This window comes from Manacus candei, unplaced genomic scaffold (assembly GCF_025592945.1).
Source record: "Manacus candei isolate 608988 ecotype Guabito, Panama unplaced genomic scaffold, ASM2559294v1 h1tg000048l, whole genome shotgun sequence".
Taxonomy (NCBI): Eukaryota; Metazoa; Chordata; class Aves; order Passeriformes; family Pipridae; genus Manacus; species Manacus candei.
Genome location: NW_026138096.1, coordinates 5,494,856 through 5,516,823, shown reverse-complemented (window position 1 = coordinate 5,516,823; position 21,968 = coordinate 5,494,856). Strand labels below are relative to the sequence as shown.

The 21,968-nt window shown below is 37.2% G+C and overlaps 1 protein-coding gene across 1 annotated transcript in view; it reads right to left on the bottom strand.

Annotated features, from left to right (window-relative positions):
* Positions 1-12,543: 12,543 nt before the first annotated feature.
* CPZ (carboxypeptidase Z) overlaps positions 12,544-21,968 on the bottom strand; it is a 37,598-nt gene continuing 28,173 nt past the window's right edge. Inside the window, exons 8-11 of the mRNA XM_051798401.1 lie at positions 20,112-20,247; positions 18,922-19,061; positions 15,066-15,165; positions 12,544-13,375 (exon numbers count right to left, since the gene is read on the bottom strand). Coding sequence (XP_051654361.1) covers positions 13,020-13,375; positions 15,066-15,165; positions 18,922-19,061; positions 20,112-20,247 — 732 coding nt within the window. The 3' untranslated portion in view covers positions 12,544-13,019. The remainder of the gene's footprint in view (positions 13,376-15,065; positions 15,166-18,921; positions 19,062-20,111; positions 20,248-21,968) is intronic.

Below are 21,968 nucleotides of genomic sequence, written 5' to 3'. Positions count from 1 at the left end.
CATGAAAGAAAAAGAGAGGCCAAGAAGTCAGTGAAGGGAGTTACAAAATACTTGGTAGCGTACAGCCTAAATTCTTTAATGACATTTTTAGTAAATGTTCTTGCTGCCAAATGTGGTTTGCTTCACCGTCAGATCTGTCTCCATTAATAATGCATAACGCCACTTCAAAATTATTCCTGTAAAGAACTTTCTTAATAGCAGACATCAGCTTTGTGCATTGCTGCAGGAGTCAGTAGAACTTGGTTTTTGTGAATGTATGGAGTTCTTTATCTGAACATTTGCAATTTAAAACATCACTAAGAAATATGAGAATTCCCAACAGAAATCCATCCCGAGAGAAGCTAAACTCAAATCATTGGAGACACATTTCCATGATCCTGACCTGGGAAAAACGTTGCCCAATCTAGTCTATGATGAGAAAATATTTGAAACAGGGACAAATTTTTCATTGACCTCCTCTTCCCCCACTAAGCTCACATTTTTCACCTCCACTTCATAACTTTTCATGGAAGAACAACCAGAAGAACAACACGTATTTTTTCCATATGTTTCTGCTCAAACTCTAGTTCCATTTACAGAGAGGTTAACTTTCCAAATAAGAAGGGGCAAGAGTATAAGATCCACATTTGTATAAGAAATAAGGGGCAAGAGTATAAGCATTCAAATGCTTGCAGGAGTAAAAGGTCTGAAAAAAAACCCCAGATATGTTTTCCAGAATACACTTTTCATGAGATTTTCAGGAAATTCTTCAGCTCCTGAAATAAAGTGAAATACTTTTGCCTATCTTGATTAAGTGCCACTTTATTCTGCTTCCTGCTGAAATTTTGGGAAGTTTTGGAAATTAACATCTGGGAGAAAAAAAATGTGTGAGGAAAAAAAATAGTCAAGAGGGTCTGTTTCATCTACTCATGAACATCTCAGGAAATGTCCAATAACAACTTTTATTATTAATGTAAACTAATTCCAAATATCATATATATTAAATTATAGGTTCGATATCATAGAATAAATATGGATTTATACTGGGCATTTCAGAAGAATTTCTACTTAAGCATCAGGTATTTCTCTCTCTCTTTTTGCATCTCATTATCTGCTAAATACTAGAAACATTAATTATGTGGTTATCATAACATCATTATGTAAAAGGAAACAAGATGAGCACTACACTCAATCATGTATAAAGTAAACAAACCACAACCAGGCAGATGGCACATTTGGGACCTGACTCTGCCCTGTGAAGTCATTTACTGTTTTAAAACTGACAGAGCAACGTCTGCATGGTCCTTGTCGCTAGTTTAGAAAAAACATTTTAAAACTACCATTTTGCTCAAACAGGTACAATCCTGCTTGTAATGGTCATGCTCCACAGGCTCTGTGCATACATTTTTGAAGCACCGCTGTGTTGGCTTAACATTCAGGTAACTCCTTCACCTTTAATGTGTTTCCTCCCTGTTCCCACCTACTGCTCTGAGGGATAAGGAAGCCCATTGCACTCACTTAATATTTCATTAATTGCATTTTAAGTCCACAGTATAACTATGCACTGCTACTGGGAAGACAAAAGGAAACACTGTATTGTGATAATATTGATTCTTTTAACCAGAATAAAATGAAGAAAAGGTCAAATTGGGTCAAAGCTAGATCAAAGAAATACATCCCTGGTAGTTAACTGTTGTGATTCAGCTACCAGCAACTGCAGAAAGAGCATGGGAAGAGACTCTCCAATGTTCACTAAAGTGTGCCATTACTCTGGAGTCATCAGTCTGCCTCGAGTTGGGTTTTGCCCCCTAGGCAGTCATCACAATTAATTGGGCATGCAATTTATCATAGACTAATTAAGTGGCTTCTACTGCATTTATCACTGCTTGTAAAGTGAAGGAACTCATTCTGGCTTTTTATTTGTATCCCTGGCAATGCAGTTTAAAGCACTTGAGTTCATCACTTGTCGATGGGTGTTCAGCAACTGAGCACCCTTGCACCAAGGAGGGAACAGCACTCCACCCCACTCATCTGGGGCAGATATGTTTGCATTTGCAAGAGTATTAGGCTGGTTTCTGCAGAAAAAGACCTTGATACAGATGGATTTTTGGGAGTCTGTGTGTGTGTGCACGCTCAAGTGACTATCTGTACTTGCCACTGACTTTTGGTCAACTGCAATCAAAATTTGAGAGAGGGAGAATGACCTCAAAAGAAAGAAATTCCACTAAGGCTCCCACTGAGAAGGTGACTTTACAGTGAATTTAGCCCTGCTTGGACAAGGGGGACCTTCTTGATAACTCTAACTTGAGACACAAGTCAATAGGAAACCAGACATCTTGGTTCATATGCTCACAGATTAATGTATACTCACCACTGCTCCTCTGTGCTGTTACAACTTTCTGCTGCCACCAGGATATTTGCTTTGCTCATGCTGATCTGGGAGTCATTTTGCAGTCATTAAAGAAGATGGCAATTTCAAAGAAAACCTCCTTTGAACCAGACTCCACAGTTAGAGATATATCACTTTTAAAGACAAGGCAGATCAGTGGTATTTGTACAGTTGTGGTGGGGTAGAGTTGCTCCTGAAAAGTGTTTTTTCACAACAAAGCTTTAGAGCAGAAGCTCTGTTGGCTTATTCCTACTGATATTGCTAGTTAAGCTAAGACAATTCACATTTGATTGCCTTTGCTAGTGCAACACATCCTACAACATTGAGAAAGTGTAGAAATTCCAGTCTCCCCACCACAGTCTAAGGAAATAAGAACTGAGCCAACTCTCTGACCCACCACTCCAAGGGCAATGTTGATGTAGACAGTCAGATACTTGAAAAGCTCCAGGGAAATGTGTACAATATTTTTTAATATTCCAGAGTTTAGCTATATGGAATTGTCAACAGAGGAATGAAATACATAAGGTGATGACGACTGGAGGAATTTAAATCTAAATGATAAGAATAAAAAAACTGTTCAGCGTTGTTCCTGTAATTGGCGTAAGAAGCCAATCTGTTCTCCAGCAAGATAAGACAGCTTAGCTACTTCGTTCAATTATTAGGGCATCTTAGCCAATACTTCTGAGTCCTCATAATGACTACTCCCATATGCTCCAAAGGGTTGTGTGGTCTCTTCTCTTAGTCTGCACGCTGCAAGGTTAGCTTTACACACAGAAAATCAAGATTGCAAAAGCATTTTTGCAATCTTGGAGACATTTCCCATTTGGTCCTCAGCTCCTTATTGTATTTCCCACTCACTTAACCACAACATTTATTTTTATAAACCAAACTGTCAAGGGCATGCCTGCACCACCCTTTTGCATTTTTAACATGGATTAAATAGACGAAAACTGTCTTGTGTTGTGCCAGCTTCCAATGTCTGCATTTACCTCCCCATTCAAATAGATTATCAGTCATAGTTAAGGGTAGAGGATGTATTTAATGGGATAGCTATACTCCAACTACTGTGTTTAGTTGTAGTAATAAGTTACCCAAGTTACCTTTAAACCATGTACATGTGACATGTGACCACTGGAAATTGTCTAGCCATAACTGCATTGCAATCTTCAAAGCTGTTGTTCCCCCTCAGTTTTTTGACATGCCATAGGTTTCTCAGTTTTGCAGAAGCAGAAGGAAGAAAGCAGAAGTATCCTTGACCTTTACTCAAGATGTGTCTTTGAAGAAATACAAGACAAAGTTATCACACAATCTGGTGTAACCTGAAAAACTTTCTCAGAGTCTAGGGGCTAATATGCTGTATCTGCTTCATGTCCACCCTTTGCCCAAATCCAATAGCCCATTCCTACTCAAGGAAGCATTCAAACTGACATTCAATGAGGGGAAAGGGGCCAATTCCCACGAGAGAGATTTCTGCATCACAGTTTCTGAAAGCTGTCTCTAGTCTCAGCAGTGGGGCTTAGCTTTATTTAGGCAGTAAATTACGACATCATCTGAATAAAGCTAAGAACATTAAAATGTCTGCAAACTATGATAATCACTCTCTCAGAATAGAATTGAAGAAAAGTATTTGACAAAAGTTTAACATGAGGATTGACATTAAATAGATCATGAAGATATCCACAACTATATAATATCTTGAGAGGTTATTTTTAAGGAGATACTGGTTTTTATGCTTCAGGACTGTATGCCCTAAGATTTCCATCACTACCCTTTATTGCATTTCTTCCCATAATAGAGAATTTCTGAGAAATCCCTGAGCAAAGAGGTCTTTCAGAGAAACGAATGTACCCTATCATGTTGCTGTTCCCCACCAATGAAGTATGCAGAGTCTGCATAAGAGGAGGGTGGAGGGAGGAGAAGCAGGGAAAGCACTGCCAAGCAGTTTGGACCTTCCTGGGAGCATGTATGGCTGGTATTACTGGACATCAACCTTTAGGAAATCTCCACTCCTACCTTAAACATATTCAAGCATACTAAGACAAACTTGAAATTTGAATTCTCTTCTGGATTATATAGAAAGTTACATAGGTGTTTGTGATAGTACACAAAACTTAAAGGCTAAGATCTTCTGTAGAGCAGATATTTTAGGTCAGATGATTGCCCCTGTACCTAACAGATTCACCAATATATCTGATTTTTCAATCTACAATGATCATATCTGTGTGAAGAAAGCTATGCATCTTCAAGATGTTAGAGAATAGCTGCAAAAACAGCAGCCACTGTACCTCTGCTAAAAGAAAAGTTGGTTGTAAAAATACCAGTAATGCTATTGAAAATATTGGGGTTTGTGGCTACTTCCCCATGTCTTCTGAATATTTCTACCTGTCAAATGTTTTTCGAAACAATTCTGTAGAGTCTTCATAAGAAATTTGAAAACATGCTCCCTGATTTGTAAAATTTTCTGGATTCAGACTAAGTGCCAGTCAAAAAAACATCACGGTAAGTCATAGAGACTTAGCCCGTTCTCTTCCTTCTCTTTCTAACTGAACATAAACCAGATGGAGCTGTTCTGTCTTACCAGTGCATACGTCCTTCATACTGGCAACTGGGGTTTGGTAGAGGTTTTATACAGAAACATATATTCCTACATGATAAAGCAATATAAAGCAGACTTGAAATGGTCCTTGGTAGAATTTGCCACTATCCTTTAAAGGATGTGATCCTCAAAATTTGCCTAACCTTGGAGTATTTAAAGACTAGAGATTTATTAATTTTTTGTCAGTAAATTTCTTTGGTTACCTACATAGGTGTCTCTGCATGTGCCAAGAATTGTGTCACAAATTACGCCTGTGTTAGAAACTCGAGACCCAGCCGCAGTTGGTATGAAAATATTTGCATCGAAAGTAGTGCATCGTTACCTGCATTAACTATAAACTGAGCATAGAGCTAATATCTCAGTTGTGTATATTTACATTAAAGTCTGGTGATTTGATGCCCTCAACAGGTATTCCATCTCTTCCGGTCTGATAAGTGTATTCAATACACTTTAATAATGCTGAGCAAACCCCGAAAACAGGGAAAGTAACCATGTATAATGTTCTGCCATTTTATCTTTTTTGTAGATTTTTATAATCCTTATCATTAGATCACTGAGTCCTCCAGTATATAAGCTGTAGTTTTTACACGTCACCTTTTCCCTTGGTTATGTTCATATACAAAAATGTGTTGCCAGTATTTCTGTCTTTGAACATGTACATGATCTATCTTCTAGATATTTACTCCTTCTACATGGTAAAGGCAGTTTGGTTTTTTAGTAGATTTATGATCTACTTCATAACTACATTTGTTACTGACATTAAGGTCGACTGAGACAACTAAAGTATGACTTAATGATGTTCATTTTAATAGTGGGTTGTAAAGTTCAAATATATGTTTAACTAAGATATTATTACAGACATAAAAAGCTACTTAATGTCAGTGTAAGAGCTATGCTGTCTTATTTTTGTTTCAGTTAACAGTATCTTGTTTTCTGTTGATGGGTACTTGTCTGCGATTTTTATCTAGGAAGCTTTATTTTCTGATGACAAACATCATCTTTATTCCTGTTAAAGATGATTAAAGCAGTGAATTCTGAAGTAGTTTTTTATTAATATAAATTATATGGTTTTCTCCAGTCTACTCATTGTTAACCATGTATTGTTGGTACCCCTCCTTCTGCACTGACCTTGGTGTCTTCATGGCTGATCCTTTCACATAATATTCACTCATGTCCCTCCCAGCTGCTGCACATCTTTTACCCTTTCTTAAATATGTTATCAGAAAGGCATTGCCAGAAAGCAGTCAGGAATAGGATTAAAATCAGGGGACAGATTTGAAGACAAGAAGCAGGAGCTGGGACACTCCTCTGTAGAGCTCTCTTTGAAGTCCGTGGTGTAAAGGAGTCCCCTGACCGTGGCAGCCACTGCCCTGTGAAGGTAGTGTGGTGCAGAGCCTGGGTATAAAAGTTACAATTATATTTCTAAAGTTTCCGGTAAATTTACCGCTTACACTGTTCAAGGTTTAATTTCTAATAATTTGCAACACTGCTGGTATTTCTATACATGTAGCTATGAGTGGTGATACTGATACCCAGCACATAGTGCATAGCACATATTACATTGAATAGTCTGAGATTGCTCAGTGAATTTTTAATGAGAAATTAACAGCTTTTGCTGTAAAATACCGTATTTTAAGACTTTTATCCCATTACTCAAAGTAGCTAATTATTCAAAATTACTAATGAGGAGGTAGAAAAGAAGAACAAGCCTGTTTTTTCACACACTAAATCAAGGTTCCTAAAAGGGAAAGAATAGAAATTAGAAAGATCTTCCTTAAAATGTAATGGATTGCAAACTGTAAAATGAAGTTTCAATCCAGTAGGAAACAGATAATTCAGAATTGTGCTTCTGTGTGAATAATGAAAAGGTAAATATCCTGACTTCATCAGAAAGGAATTTTCCATTGTCTTTTTCTTGTCAATTTAATTGAATTACTATTTTTTAAACAAACAAAAAAAATCCTAAAAGTGTTTACTCAGATTCAGCATAGGGCAATGTCAGTACTAATTGTATGAAAATAAAGAATATATATCTTATTGCAGAAGGAAAAAACTGAAAAAGATGCATGTGCATTACATTAGTTAGTGCACAAAAATATTTAAATGTTATTTTGAAAGAAGGAAATTTAACCCAATATCAGCATCCACTACCACTATTCTTTTAACTCTATTGTTAGGTAATACGGTCCCTTAGAATAATATTTAACTTCCAAGTCTATTCTCCCATAATTTAAAGTAATCTCTGATAAAAAAGATTAGTTACAGATGTATACTGATGGTTTTTTGTTCTTATTGTTCTTGCCTTCTTTTGAAGTTAGGACCTATATACTGAAATTATATGTATTTCAAAGACATAAATATATACATGTAAATTTTAAAAAAGTATTTTAAAAATGCTACATCCTTTTCCATAATCCAGTTCCCCACAGACTACAGTACAAGCACCTGTTGAAAAGTTCTGTATTAAAAAAATTATTTACTTTCCTGTTCAGAGACATGACCACACCCTGCCAGCTGGCCTTGTACTGTTAACATCTCTGAACAGGATGGGTAAGTGGTGTTACACTTCCAAGCTCTGCCCATAAATGTAATCAGTGCCAGTCCTGGTATTACTAAGAGATACTTGCTGACAGTGTGCTGCAGAGGTGCTCAGCCTCTTACACCACCATGGCCACACTGACACTAGTGCTGCTGCAGCAGTATGACAATGGTGGCCCCTGGGAGCCAGGAGGACCTGCCAGATTTGGGGAATCCCCCATTCACCCCACCCTCCTTTAAGCAGATCTTCACCCAGGAACAGCATGACCACCAAAAAGTCTCTACAGAGAAGCCCTTCTGGCATCCCCTACGCACAGTGGAGCATTAGAGGCAGCTCACCTCCTCACAGAGGTCTGGCTGCCCCACCAAGGAAGTCAAGTTGTGAAGCCCTTTGACAGCACAGCTTGAGACTACATGACATTAGGAAAGACAAATGTCAAAGGGGATCTCTCATCCAAGATGCTGTGCAGACAAAGACAGCAGGGGAAGCAAACTACAACCTCCCCATCCACTCCTTTTACACTGCAGAAGCTTCAAAAGGCAGATCTTATACAGTGAAGCAAAACAGCATAATACCCCTGACAGGAGCTTTGTAAAGAGGTGTATCAGCTTCAGCTCACATTTCCATCCAAGACACTCGAACAGCTCCAATCCCTGCTGTTCTTCATCTCCTAAAGGCTGAGTCTCCAGTGCTTCACTGCTGCAGGGGGAATGCCCACCCATCACAGTCATCTCCCAGTCTGTCTACAGGCATCACCACGGAGATGTACAGGCTTGTCTCACTTTGATGGCTGCTTTTGTAACTGCTAAAGACATTTCTGGCTTGTTTTTGAATTGCAGTGCAGAACTAGAGTGATGGTCACAAAGAAATGGCACTGGCTTGGCAAACTGTTCGACAGCTGGTTCACAGGACTTCGAAACAGACTTCAATATTGTTTTGGAGTACGTCCCTTTAGCTGCTAAACTGAGGCATAAAAAGGAGAAAAACTACATAAATACTGTGAAAAGTGATAGCAGGAAGAACTTCTATTAGCCAGGGATTTTGACACTTAAAATTTTGTTTTCAGCAAACACCTTTCTTTTATTTTCTTTTGTCTTTAGGAAAACAAAGATGTTCCTTCCTATATGTGTGTGGCCCAAGACTGGAACATCATTTTGTTACAGGAGATAAAGATGTCAATGGTTGCAAACCTTTATGCCTTTGTTTATTATTGCTATTTTTGATCTAAAAATTTTTTATGAATGGAACAAACAGACTCAAATCTTCTTTTGTATGACTCATGCACAGAGTCTGTGATTTAACTGCTGATATTTGTTCTATGTGTTCTTGGCTTTTTTCTGCCAAATGAATGAAAGAGAAATTGCATGTATGACTTAAGGAGAGCTTTCTCTTTGCTCTTTGTAGTGCTGCTAGTTAGATTTGCATGCTTTGACTTGTTGGGAAGATTCATTGCTGGCAGAGCAATGAGGTCTGGACAGTTGGCAGGTCAGAACATCTATTAGTGTGATTGTGCAGAAGAAGTTTGGCTCCATGGTAGAGAAGATCCCTCTGAAACAAATGTGGAGACTGGGAAATAAATTATTAAGGAGGATGTTGCAAAAACATACATCAATACGGTTCAATATGTGGTTGGAAGGTAATTGAAAAAAATTATGTAGACTCTGACTTAAAAGGAGAGTCTGATGAACACACACTATAATTTCTGATGGCAATGTCTGGCTGCTGAACCTGTCACGATCCAAAGTAGCACTGGAAAAAGGCCAAGCCCAGTCTCTAAGGCAGGGTTTAAGCACGATGGAGTCTGCCAGAGAATTTTGGTTACTTCTCACTTCTTTCCTCTATTACTTCAGCTGTAGGAGGGCATGTTCCACTGAAGCATTTTAATCCCTCTTCCTATTCAGAAAGTATTTAATACGCTCCTAACTTTATGTTCCATTGAACTCTGCACATAAGCATCTTCCAGAGAGGTGTATAAAAGAGCTCATCACTGTGTTAATTTTCATGTATTAATTATAGTGCTGCCCACAGTTGCTTAAATTTTATCACCACTTACAATCCTTTCAACCATCTTATAGTTGTGGGGTGGGTTGCTGTGGGTTGTATCTATTTTTTTCTTTTTTTTTTTAAACAAAACTATCCGATATTAAACACACATTGCATGATTTAAATAAATACTGAAGAAGATTATGTAATCCAGTTCAGGATACAAATCCAAGCTATTACTTTCTCTCCCAGATATATATAGAACTAAGTCTATATTAATCTCAAAAGAAAAAAAGGAAAGGCGATACTAATTTTGGTTGCAATGTCATTTGTCTTGTTTTGACCAATTTTTCTTTTCTTTCTTTTCTTTTCTTTTCTTTTCTTTTCTTTTCCTTTTCTTTTCTTTTCTTTTCTTTTCTTTTCTTTTCTTTTCTTTTCTTTTCTTTTCTTTTCTTTTCTTTTCTTTTCTTTTCTTTTCTTTTCTTTTCTTTTCTTTTCTTTTCTTTTCTTTTCTTTTCTTTTCTTTTCTTTTCTTTTCTTTTCTTTTCTTTTCTTTTCCTCTTTTAATTTTTATCTTTTTCCTCTTTTCTATTGTTTTCTTTTTCTCTTTTTTATTGTTTTCTTTTCTTTTTTATTGTTTTCTTTTTTCTCTATTTCATTGTTTTCTTTTTTCTCTTTTTTATCATTTTCTTTTTCTCTTTTTTATTGTTTTCTTTTCTATTGTTTTCTTTTTCTCTTTTTATAGTTTTCTTTTTTATTGTTTTCTTTTTTATTGTTTTCTTTTTCTCTTTTTTATTGTTTTCTTTTTTATTGTTTTCTTTTTCTCTTTTTTATTGTTTTCTTTTTTATTGTTTTCTTTTTTATTGTTTTCTTTTTTTATTGTTTTCTTTTCTTCTCTATTTCATTGTTTTGTTTTTTATTGTTCTCTTTTTCTCTTTTTTATTTTTTTATTGTTTTCTTTTTTATTGTTTTCTTTTTTCACTTTTTTATTGTTTTTTCTCTTTTTTAATCTTCTCTTTTTTCTTTTTTATTGTTTTCTTTTTTCTCCTTTTTATTGTTTCCTTTTTTCTCTTTCTTATTGTTTTCTCTTTGTTCTCTTTTTATTGTTTTCCTCTTTGTTATTGTTTTCTTTTATATTGTTTTCTTTTTTATTGTTCTTTTTTTCTCTTTCTTATTGTTTTTTCTTTCTTATTGTTTTCTTTTTTATTGTTTTCTCTTTTTTCTCTTTTTATTGTTTTCTTTTTCTTTTTTATTGTTTTCTTTTCTATTGTTTTGTTTTTTCCGCTTTTTATTGTTTTGTTTTTTCTCTTTTTTATTGTTTTTTCTCTTTTTTATTGTTTTTTCTCCTTTTTATTGTTTTTTCTCTTTTTTATTGTTTTTTCTCCTTTTTATTGTTTTTTCTCTTTTTTACTGTTCTCTTTTTTCTCTTTTTCATTGTTTTCTTTTTATTGTTTTCTTTTTTCTCTTTTTTATTGTTTTCTTTTTATTGTTCTCTTTTTTCTCTTTTTTATTGGTTTTTCTCTTTTTATTGTTTTCTGTTTTCTCTTTTTTATTTTTCTCTTTTTTATTGTTTTCTCTTTTTTATTGTTCTCTTTTTTATTGTTTTCTTTTTTATTGTTTTCTCTTTTTTCTTTTTTATTGTTTTCTTTTTTATTTTTTATTGTTTTCTCTTTTTTCTCTTTGTTATTGGTTTTTCTCTTTTTTATTGTTTTCTTTTTCTCTTTGTTATTGTTTTCTTTTTTATTGTTTTGTCTTTTTTATTGTTCTCTTTTTTATTGTTTTCTTATTTCTCTTTTTTATTGTTTTTTCTCTTTTTTATTGTTCTCTTTTTTATTGTTTTCTTTTTTCTCTTTTTTATTGTTTTCTTTTTTCTCGTTTTTATTCTTTTTTCTCTTTTTTATTGTTCTGTTTTTTCTCTTTTTTATTGTTTCTTCTCTTTTTTATTGTTTTCTTTTTTATTGTTTTCTCTTTTTTCTCTTTATTATTCTTTTCTATTCTTTTTTATTCTTTTCTTTTCTCTTTACTTTTCTCTTTACTTTTCTTTTCTCTCTGACCCCCCCCCCCAAAAAAAAATGACCACAGAAAACAGTAGTAGTACCTATTACTGGAAATAAACTCCGGAAGTCTATCTCTTGCTCAATTTTCCTTGGCGTATTTAGGGTCCAGAGTTCCTTTAACTTGGCAAGCCTGGGCAAGGAACACTTATCCATGTGCATGCAGTACATTCACTCCCACATAATTACATTATAAATACTTGTTAATGCTATGAAATCATTTTCTTTCATTTTAACATAGTCTCCAGTCCTGCAGACATTCAAGTACATGAATAACAGTCTCCTAACTTCAATCAGATTACAACTGGGAATAAGGTACTTAGCCATGTGCAGCATCTGGTTGCAGAATTAAGATCATTCATCTCTTGGGTCTTCTTAGGCAATTTTAGTATGATATGTGCACATGGATTATGGGGTTCTTGCAATGTGGGCTGCTTTACCTAAGACGAGCAAAAAAGTTTTCACAAATTGAAGGGCAATCCACACAGGTCATCCAGCAGCTCCTGCAGAAAGTACATCAGCTCCTACAATCACCCAATTCACACCCTGTGGTATTTAGATGGGGACATACGGTCCATATACAGAGTTCATTAACCCTTCAAGCCAAAAGGAAGTGCGGGTCTATGTGTTTCATCAAAATTAGGGACTTTTTTTTTAAATGACCCTAAAAAATAAATTGCATGTAATATTTGAGAGAGAACAACATCTTGCAAGATCGCTATTCACTGAGGTTTTACCCAACTACCTTGAAAAGAAGTTTGTGTTTTGTTTGATGCCTACAAGTTCCATTAACAAGTACATTGGCTCAGAATAATGCGTGATGTTAACAACCTTAGTGTAATATGGCACACTTTAATCTAAATTCCTCACAAATTATCTCATGTGTTTTTCTATGTCATAGGATTTATTTCCAGCAGTAAAGACATTTTTCAGTATTTTGATGAAATACATTAAAAACCTATTTTTAAATTAAAAAAACCTTTTAAAAATTAAAAAACCTCCCAAGATTTTTAGCTGATATTAGAAGAAGTAATGAACTGAAATTAATATGCTAATATTAAAAAGAGAAAAGAGTTTTCTGAATGTTTCTGCAAGTTGTTTTTAGTATATAATCATTAATGCATTAAAATGTGTACAAAAATGCATTAAAGGATCAGGAATATTTTCCTGCAGGTACTTAGGACCTAATAAATAATGGATGTGATGATTAACTACATGGGCAGAAGTACAGAGCATTACCAAGAAAAAAACTGCATAAAATCTGGCCTTTGATTGTATGTGCACCATTTTTTTTTAATATACAAAGAACCCACTTGAATATGCTCAGTTGTGTGTGAAGAGAAAACAAAAGAAGTAAGCGCGCTTGAATTAACATTGTATTTTCAAATGAAACATTTAAATATTGCCAAGAGCAGTGAGGGTGTCTGGAACCCGGTGGAAGGGCAGCAGAGGGAGCTGAGCAGAGCACTGTGATGCCCTTCAGCGCTGCTTGAGCAGCCACAGAGGTTTGTGCAGGTCTAGAGAGCTGAAGTAAGACCACCACCAGGGCTTCTCCCTGCCTGGTGACGACCCACCTCGGGCCTCGGGCTGCCTGTGTTGGGCATGAGGGTCAAAAAGTTCCAGTGGGTCGTACGGGTCGTACGTGTTTTCCATGGAGCGGCGGAGGAGCTTGTTGGGCCAGGCCTCGGCAGGTCGCAACACAAAATCCACTCGCCCAGCCTGTTTCATCTTGGCAGGAATGGTGACCCTCTTCATCACCCGGCTGTATCCCGGCGCTTGGGCGCTGATTATGTATGTCCCTGGAGGCAGGAGTCGCCAGTAGTCTCCATCAGCAGCTTAGGAAAGGTAAAAGCACAATAAAACTTGATTTTTAGTCTCGCACCCTTTAAAGTTACGCAGTCACATACCCGTGCGCACACAGATAGCTCAAGCATTTAGGGGGCAGGCTGTGAAAGGATCTCACGCTCTGAAAAATGTTTGAATGCAAACTGTAGATGACAAAAAGAGACTTTGCCTGTGAAAACTTGGCCTTTGGGAGCTAATGGAGTAAAATTCACATACAAAATGTCAGCAACTGCTGTTCCTGTATCACAGGGAAAAGAAACTTTGCTTCGTTCTGCTTTCCCAAGGGTACAGAGAATAACTCCCAGAGAAATTAATTTAAAGCTATGTGAAACTTAAGAAAGTGAAATCAGAATCCAGGCTGCAATATATATATTTAGTATGTCTAAGGAGCTAAGAAATCCCTGCTTTTATTAAATTACATTCAATTACTTTGCAGACATTCTAGCACATAAGACTATGGAGTCAGAGCTGCAGCTGGTATAAATTGCCATTAGTGTAAAATGGGTGTAAATTTCCTCCAGCTGAAGGTTAGAGCCTGCAGGAAAAATCAGGGAATTTTAAAACAGAAAAAATTATTCTTTATTTTATATTTCCTTTATTTTGAATAGTAAGTCTCTTAGCTAAGTAAATGTTACGTTAATGCTATTTTCTTGTGGAATTTCTTTTTTTTAACACTGAAATCAAAAACTTTTTAATCATATAACATTCTTAACCCCATCTAACTAAAGAACAAATACTCCTCTTTCCTTCAATATAAACACATTTTTATTTAATTCTTAATCCTTTAAAAGTTCACTGCCAATGAGAAACCATTGTCTAGGAAGAAGTTTGAAAAAGACCCTAATTCATGCCAGAGTCTCCCACCAACCAAAACGATCTGCATCATCTCCACTATTGTATCCCCTCTAATGCTAGTTTTTTGGAAGCTGGAAAGCATCCATTACATTATAAGCCATTCTGGCTTTCCAAATTGATTCAGCAACTGCCATTAGAGCAAAATGTTACCATTCATGTCTTCTGTTTTGCACTCCTATGGCCTACCCTGTTCTCACCGAAATCAATAATAAAAACAGAGCATTGATTTCGATGACAGCCTAAAAGCTCAGAACTTTATGACTGTGAAAATTAGCAGTTACATGCCCCTCAGTACATGTTTACCAGTTGGTGGTAGGTATAATAATTCAATGTTCCAGTTTTTTTGCATTTGGTATAACTATTGTACAAAAATTGCATGTGTTTATACATTTCCACGTGAATAACAAAGGTTGCAGACCTTTCAATTACTGCAATTATTCTAGTTGTTGAAGTCAGAGTAGATCCTAATCTACTACCTACAACATGCTCACAATATCTCAGTTAACTTATTCCATCAGTGCTCCACGCTGATTACAGCCCCTGAGCAGAGCTATTGCCCTATTTCCCCAAACATTGGCTTTGGTGGACAGCAGACAACTCCAGGTAAAATTTTTCACGGCAAGAACTCTGTCATGCCAGAGACATGTCAAACTCAACAGCCAGCTTGACATGTCTTCTTTCTTGTTATTCTAGAAGCAAAGACACAGCTGAGCCTTCAGTTCTCTGTTAAGGTGCCATTTCTATCAAATATGACAAGACTTTTGCAGATTCAGCTCTCGGTACTTTCCCTCTGTCCCAGAAAAGATCTTAGACTGAAAATATTACCTGTGGTGACATCATGTTGAATGCCCCTGACTGAAATACGAGCATTTTTTATTGGGTTGCCAAACTTATCAGACACAATTCCTTTTATGCCCCGATGAACCTGGTAAAGCAAAGCAAAGTTAGATGGCAGTCACTTATTACAGTACCACTTCCTCAGCTTCTACAAGAAAACCCCTGCAGAGAGGAAACTGTCAAAAGGTTCAACCTGTTATAGAAGGTCTCAGGTGCTAATACCCCTTCAGATGACATTCCCTATTTAGGGAGCTACAGGGGGGGCTATGAGAAAGGGATAATGGAGTCAGAGCTTTTTTTCGGGTGAGGAATGTGGCTCTGCATTGAGAGACCCTTCTGTGCACAAATCACTGGCACCTCATGATCCGACCACGGTATGTAAAGACTGCTTCTGAATGTCTGCCCTAGACCCAGAACCAGAAAGAAACGAAAAGTTAAGGCTTTAAAAACCAACCTGAGGCTCTGTACACAATGAGAAGGCATCACTTTAGGTGCTTGGGACTCATCATCGCTCTGCTGCCTACGCTTCACTACCTGTCGGAATGTCATGACAGCAGCGTATGATATCCTTTCACCTTCTCTACAAGCACAGAACTGAACTGCTCAAGCTGTTGAGAAATGTGCTTGGTGACAATCTGAAGAGCAATGTGAATTCTGTCATACAAGGAGGTGCACAAAAAGCTCACTGTATTTGAAACTCAATAAAATAAAACAAAACAAAACAAAAAATCCAAGTATTTAAAAACTAAACCTCTTATGGTTCTCTTTTTACAATGTTCTAAAATGAAAATATTTGTCGTGGGTTTCTGTGGCTGGGTTTTGGTAGCGGGGGGTGGCTACAGGGGTGGCTTCTGTTAGAAGTTTCTCCTGTCCTGTGGAGCCAACGCCAGACAGCTCCAGGACAGGCTTCCTACCGCTGGCCAAGGCTGAGCCAATTAGGAGCAACAGTAACACCTCCAAGACAACATATTTAAAACCAAAAGATTGTTGCACAGAACAAATTCCAGCCAGGGAAGAGTGGAGTGAGAACATGGAAATAACAACCTAGACACCAAGGTCAGTGCAAAAGGAGGGTCAGGAGATGCTCCAGGCACCGGAGCTGAGGCCCTGCAGCCCGTGGTGCAGACTGTGGTGGAGCAGCTGTGCCCCTGCAGCCCATGGGGGACCATCGGGGTGCAGAGACCCACCTGCAGCCCATGGAGGAGCCCATGCTGGAGCAGGTGGATGCATGAAGGAGGCTGTGACCCCGTGGGAGGCCCAGGATGGTGGGATGTCCTGCTGGAGACCTGTAGCCCATGGAGAAGGAAGCCCCCGGTGGAGTAGGTTTTTCCTGGGTAGGACTTGTGGCCCCTGTGGGGGACCCACGTCAGTACAGCTCATTCATGAAGGGCTGCACCCCAGGGAGGAGTGACCCAAGGGACAGCACTTGGGGAAGAACTGCTGCCCGAGGGATGGACTCACACCGGAGAGGTCCGTCAGGGACTGTCTCCCATGGGAGGGACCCCACGGGAGCAGGGGAAGGGCTCCAACTCCTCTCCCTGAGCAGTGGCAGAAAGAACAACTGACCATAGCCCCCATTCCCTGTCCCCCTGCACTGCTGGGGGGGGAAGAGGGAGAACATGGAAGGAAGGAGGGGTGGGGGAAAGGTGTTTTTAAGATTCTTTTATTTCTCACTCTTTGGCTCTTATCCTGTTAGTAATAAATACAAGTATTATCCCGACTTTGAGTCTTGTTTTGCCCGTGAAGGTAATCAGTCACTGACCTCTCCCAGCTCTTATCTCTACTCATGAATTCTTAGCTGGTTTTTTTTCTGTCTCCTCTGTCTAGTTGCAGAGGAAGAGAGTGAGTGGCTTTAGTGGGTACTTGGTATCTGGCCAGGGTCAACCCACTACAGTATTTTATATTGGGAAGTCTATATGGTCTTTTTAAGTGAAAAATAATTCCATTTTGATTTTTTGTCTGAACTGTTATGATCAGCTTGAGCTGTTCTTTACTTCACTTTCCCACCTTCTTATTTTCCTCTCATTTTCCCCTCCCCAGTATCCTTTGTCACAAAAGAATAGAAAAAAAAGCACAAAGCATCAAAACAATGGGAAAAATATATTTGTTTTTCTGTTGGAGTATAAAGACATTTAAAAATAAACATTAAAATATCCAACTTTACAGAAATTCATAATAAAAAGCGGAAAATAAGATGTCTGGTCTAGTGACAGCAGTTTTTTATTTAAGATGAGACTGTGTTGTCACTGCTCTTGTTAAAAGGCCATTCTGTACTGAGTGGAGCTATTCACAGGAAGATTTAGGAACAGCTCAGTATAAGGACTTGAAAACTGGCCCTTATGATGAAGCACTGCAATTTGTTTTTCAACATGGGCTTGAGGATTTATCTTATGGATAGTGGATAAATCTGGTCAGAAGAGTCATCTTGGACCCAAATTTAATTTGCAGTGTAGACATACTCAAACAAGTATGACCTCATTCAACTTCAATAATAATTTTGCAATTGCAATATAACAGGATAAAAATGACAAAACTGAAATTTCTTTAACAATGTTGTTTTGGTTTCCTTTAGTAAATGAACTATTTTTCATTTTTCCTCAACTCCGTGCCATATGAGTTTGGGAGAGTGTTTTGATATTAATTCTCATGGGGAGAAGGGATAGGCATTTAGGAAAATGAATTCTGCTTCTGTGCGTTAAACCAAGTGGACTTGTACACACACCAAACAGCCTGGTACATATCAGAATAAGAAAAGTTTGAATTGGTTATGGCAGACTTAATCCTTATCGGGAGTAATTCAGTCATCCTTATCTACAAAGTAGTTTTGCTTACTGTCCTGCATTTACTCAAAAAGCTTTTCCAGCACAGACTTCTACAGTATCTCGCACTATAAAATCTTTACATCTTGAAGACTTCAATTGCAATATATATGGATTTAACCCAGCTCCATTTGGATTCACTAAAACTCATTTTCATCAGACAGCTGTAAAACGAAATGAGTTTGGTGGTCTGTACTGTAGACTTTATTGAATGATAATACTTACCACAAGTAGCAAGAGGTTGCTCAGAAAGGCCATAAAAACACTCCTAACAATTTTAAATTACTGCATACTCCATCAAAATAAGGCATGACAGAAAGCTAATCTACTAATGGTTGAGAGAAAGATGAGCAACTTCTGTTTCTGTGCTCACTTACTTATTGTCAGTGAGATATTTGTTTTTGCTGAGCTTAAACTTATTATTGAAAATTACTTTTAAATGGCATTTTAATGCTCAGAGACACACAGTTGTTCCTTTGGAACATTTGGCTTCAGATCTTTAAAAACTACTTCCATAAAGAAATCAAGATGGAAAGTGTGTAAATGGCATTTCTAGCAAGATTTTAGCTTAATCTAAATCTTGCTTTGGGACGGTAGGATTTGGGACACAAACACAGAATGAGGAAAGGAAAAAGTTTCAGGAAGGTCTCTGGAGAGCTGATCTTGTTGCTTTAATCTTCAAGAGAAAGGTTGATTCATACTTTTCTGAATATGTGGGTTTTCTTTAGTGTTAAATTTTGGACACATGATGTATAATATTGCCCAAAGTATTCACAGATAATTCCCTTTCTCAGTGTTTTCAAGGCCTTTACAGTCCTCAATCTCAACCTTTTCCTGCAGTACAGGCAGAATATTTTCTGCCTGTGGGTACTGCTACACAGACTGAGGCACTGAGAACCCCAGTGGAGTGTCATGATTGATTCAGCCCTATCTTGACAACTAACTAGGGGAACAGTAAAAAACCTAATACTGACAATGAAAAAGTTAAACTGTGAACACAAAGGTCTGTAAAAGCAGAGCCATACCATTTCCATGTAATTCAGAAGGGCACCTTTGTTTTCATGCCAGATTGTAAACAGTTCTTCCTCCAAAGGAAACTTTTCGCATCCTACCTCCACGGTAACTTCAAAGCAATTTGTGTGAAGGTAATTAAAATCTGCCATACCTACAGGTTTAAAAAGAAAAAGATGAGCTCATGAACAAGCAATGTAGCCTTTAACTGCAGCTTTCCTGCTGCAATCAGCTGAATGCCGTCCCAGTGGGTGTAGATTATTATATTGCAAAGAATATATGCTAGTATATAAAAAGTATTCAACAAAATCAGAATTCAACAACTTGTTTCAACTACGAATTAACTAATGACAATGACACTTCTTTGAGGCAAAAAAGCATAATTTTAGATTATTATTCTCCTGACCAAGAAGTAGTGGTAGAGCGATGAGGATTGGTTAATCATGGTAATTGGATAATCGGCTGTATCAGAGGTGATTGCCAAGGGTCACCAGAACAGAAATGACCTTTTGCCATTATTATGTTCAAAACTGTTTCTGTACAAAAGACATTGGATATAATTTTGAGAAGAATGTAAGCCAAAGATACTTAAACCTAATTCTCACCCATGCCCCAAAGCATTCTCAATGCCTAGTTTCAACATAATTATTTGAGGATCAAGCTGAGTCCTATTTGAAAACACAACTGAACCACTGCTGAAAATTTATGAACACTGATATTTCGTCCATGCCAGTATTGCAGGAATCCTAAAGAAAACACAATACTATTATTGAAGAAATCAAACTAGCAACAAAAGCACAAATGAATGGGATGTTTGTAATTTTCCCTGAAAAAAGAATTATTTAAACAGATTGAAAAATCAGCACTTGCAAAATGGATTCAAACTCGTGCTGCTAAGGAATAAGAGCACAGCATTAAGCATTTATTTCTACATTTCAGATTTGAAAAACAAAATTATATTATACTAAAGCATAAGTTATTAACTTTCCTCAAGTCACAGTGGGGCTGAATACATCCCATGTCATCTGAATACAAATGTTACCCACATACATTTTGCTACTTAAATCCCCTACAAGCTACGTTTTGCATGTGTATGACCTTAAGCAAATTGAAATGAATAAAATTACTTTGTTCAAACCCTTGTGTCTTATAAAGGTCACATAGAGGTTTTACCTCACTTGATATGGCAGTAAAGTGGTTTTACCTCCAGTGAAGCTGTACCACTCAGCACCATTTATGATACCTCCACGTTTTACAAAGTTTCCACCACAACGTAGTTCCGATCGGTCCGAGATGACGGGGTGTGCATCTGCATAGGCTTTAGCCAGCATTTTGAATACCTGTAACAAACAGTTTTGAAATACATTTGCTTTTACAAACTCTAAACATTGTCATTGCTGCTAGTAACTACTGCTGTTGCAAGCCCAGACAATGAGCCACCCACCCAGACACTGAGCCCCCTTGAGACTGAAGGAAGCAATGAACTGCTGTGCAAGGAAGTTTTCATTTTTTGCTAGGAAGTTTTCATTTGTCTTCTTCTCTAAGGTCCTTCTCTGCAATCCAATATATTTAGCCAGAGACAACATTTTGATTACCAGTGGATTTTGTGATACTTGGCTTCTATCTATCATCTGGGACAGGAGCAGAAGGCTTGATTGGTTGTGCTTCAGGTCCCAGATTTTAAAGTTGAAATTATCTCTCCCTGTTATTGTAGAATCCTAGAATGGATTGGGTTAGAAAAGTCATTAAAGATCATCTTGTTCCGACCCCCTTGCCATGGGAAGGGACACCTCCCACTAGATCAGGTTGCTCAAATCCACATCCAAACTGGCCTTGAACAGTTCCAGGGGTGGGGCATCCACAATTTTTCTAGGAAACCTGTTCCAGTGTCTCACCACTCTCACAGTGAAAAATTTCTTCCTTATATGTAATCTAAATCTACCCTCTTTCAGTTTAAAGCCATTCCCCTTTGTCCTATCACTACCTGCCCTCATAAAAAAGTCCCTCTCCGTCTTTCTGGTAGACCTCCTTTGGGTTGCATTTTATCTTTTGCTATTTTTACCCTTTAAAAAATACTTATATCACCTTCAGTCCAACTAGATTTTCACACTGACTGCTGCTGTTTAAAATAGACAGTGTCAATTTGCTTTGCACTTATCACTCACACAGGCAAACCTGACGGTTTGATCTCAATGACAGTTGCTTCTTTGTGGGGCAGAAACCATTCCCAAAAAGTGAATGAAAGGATGTGGTGATGTAGGATGTCACCACTGATTTCCTAAGAGTGTTGATATTGATGAAGAGGAGAGCAGTCACTACACAGAAAGAAACAGTGACAGCGGCAGAAGAAATAGCAGTGATCTACAGAAACCCTTTATTTGAATCATGTTCCTGCCCTTCTTTTCCAGTATTTATTCCAACTTTGTACAAAAATACCCCCTCTCATTTTTGTTTATTTGAACTTCATCTGCAAAGCCTATGCTTTCAGAGTTCAAGATTGAAATTACAGCAGTTATCAGATGCTATTTGATCCTACTATTCATCATCAAGGGTTTCATTGCATATTGCTTAAGACAATGTGTGCAAGGAATTGGGTGACTAAAATATTAGTTTTAGAAGTAATCCTAAAACTTTATCCTTGATGTCAAAATGACCAATCACACAACATTGATTAATATTTATGGTTGTTTTTAATAATCACGAAGCTGAGTCAATTATGGGATCAGACAGGTTACCAGGGAAAGGTGGAAAGAGAGTGTAATATAAGTGCGAAGACAATTTACCAAAATACTTCTGATAACCAGACACTAAAAATTCTGACTTAATATAAAACATTTCTGCAGCTCCCTTGAGTTTCTATGTGTCTAAGTATTGTCCAGCAAAGAAAATTAAGTATCCTTCAAAGTTCTGCTGAAAAGAAGCGGATGTTAATTAAATTAAGCAGAACTTTTACTGCCAATAGTTCAGTGCCAGACTCAATATCTTCAATTTCTACTGCCAATTTGGGTACTACTTCTGAACATCCCGTGAAAGGTATTTGCTAAAATTTTGAATGTGCCAA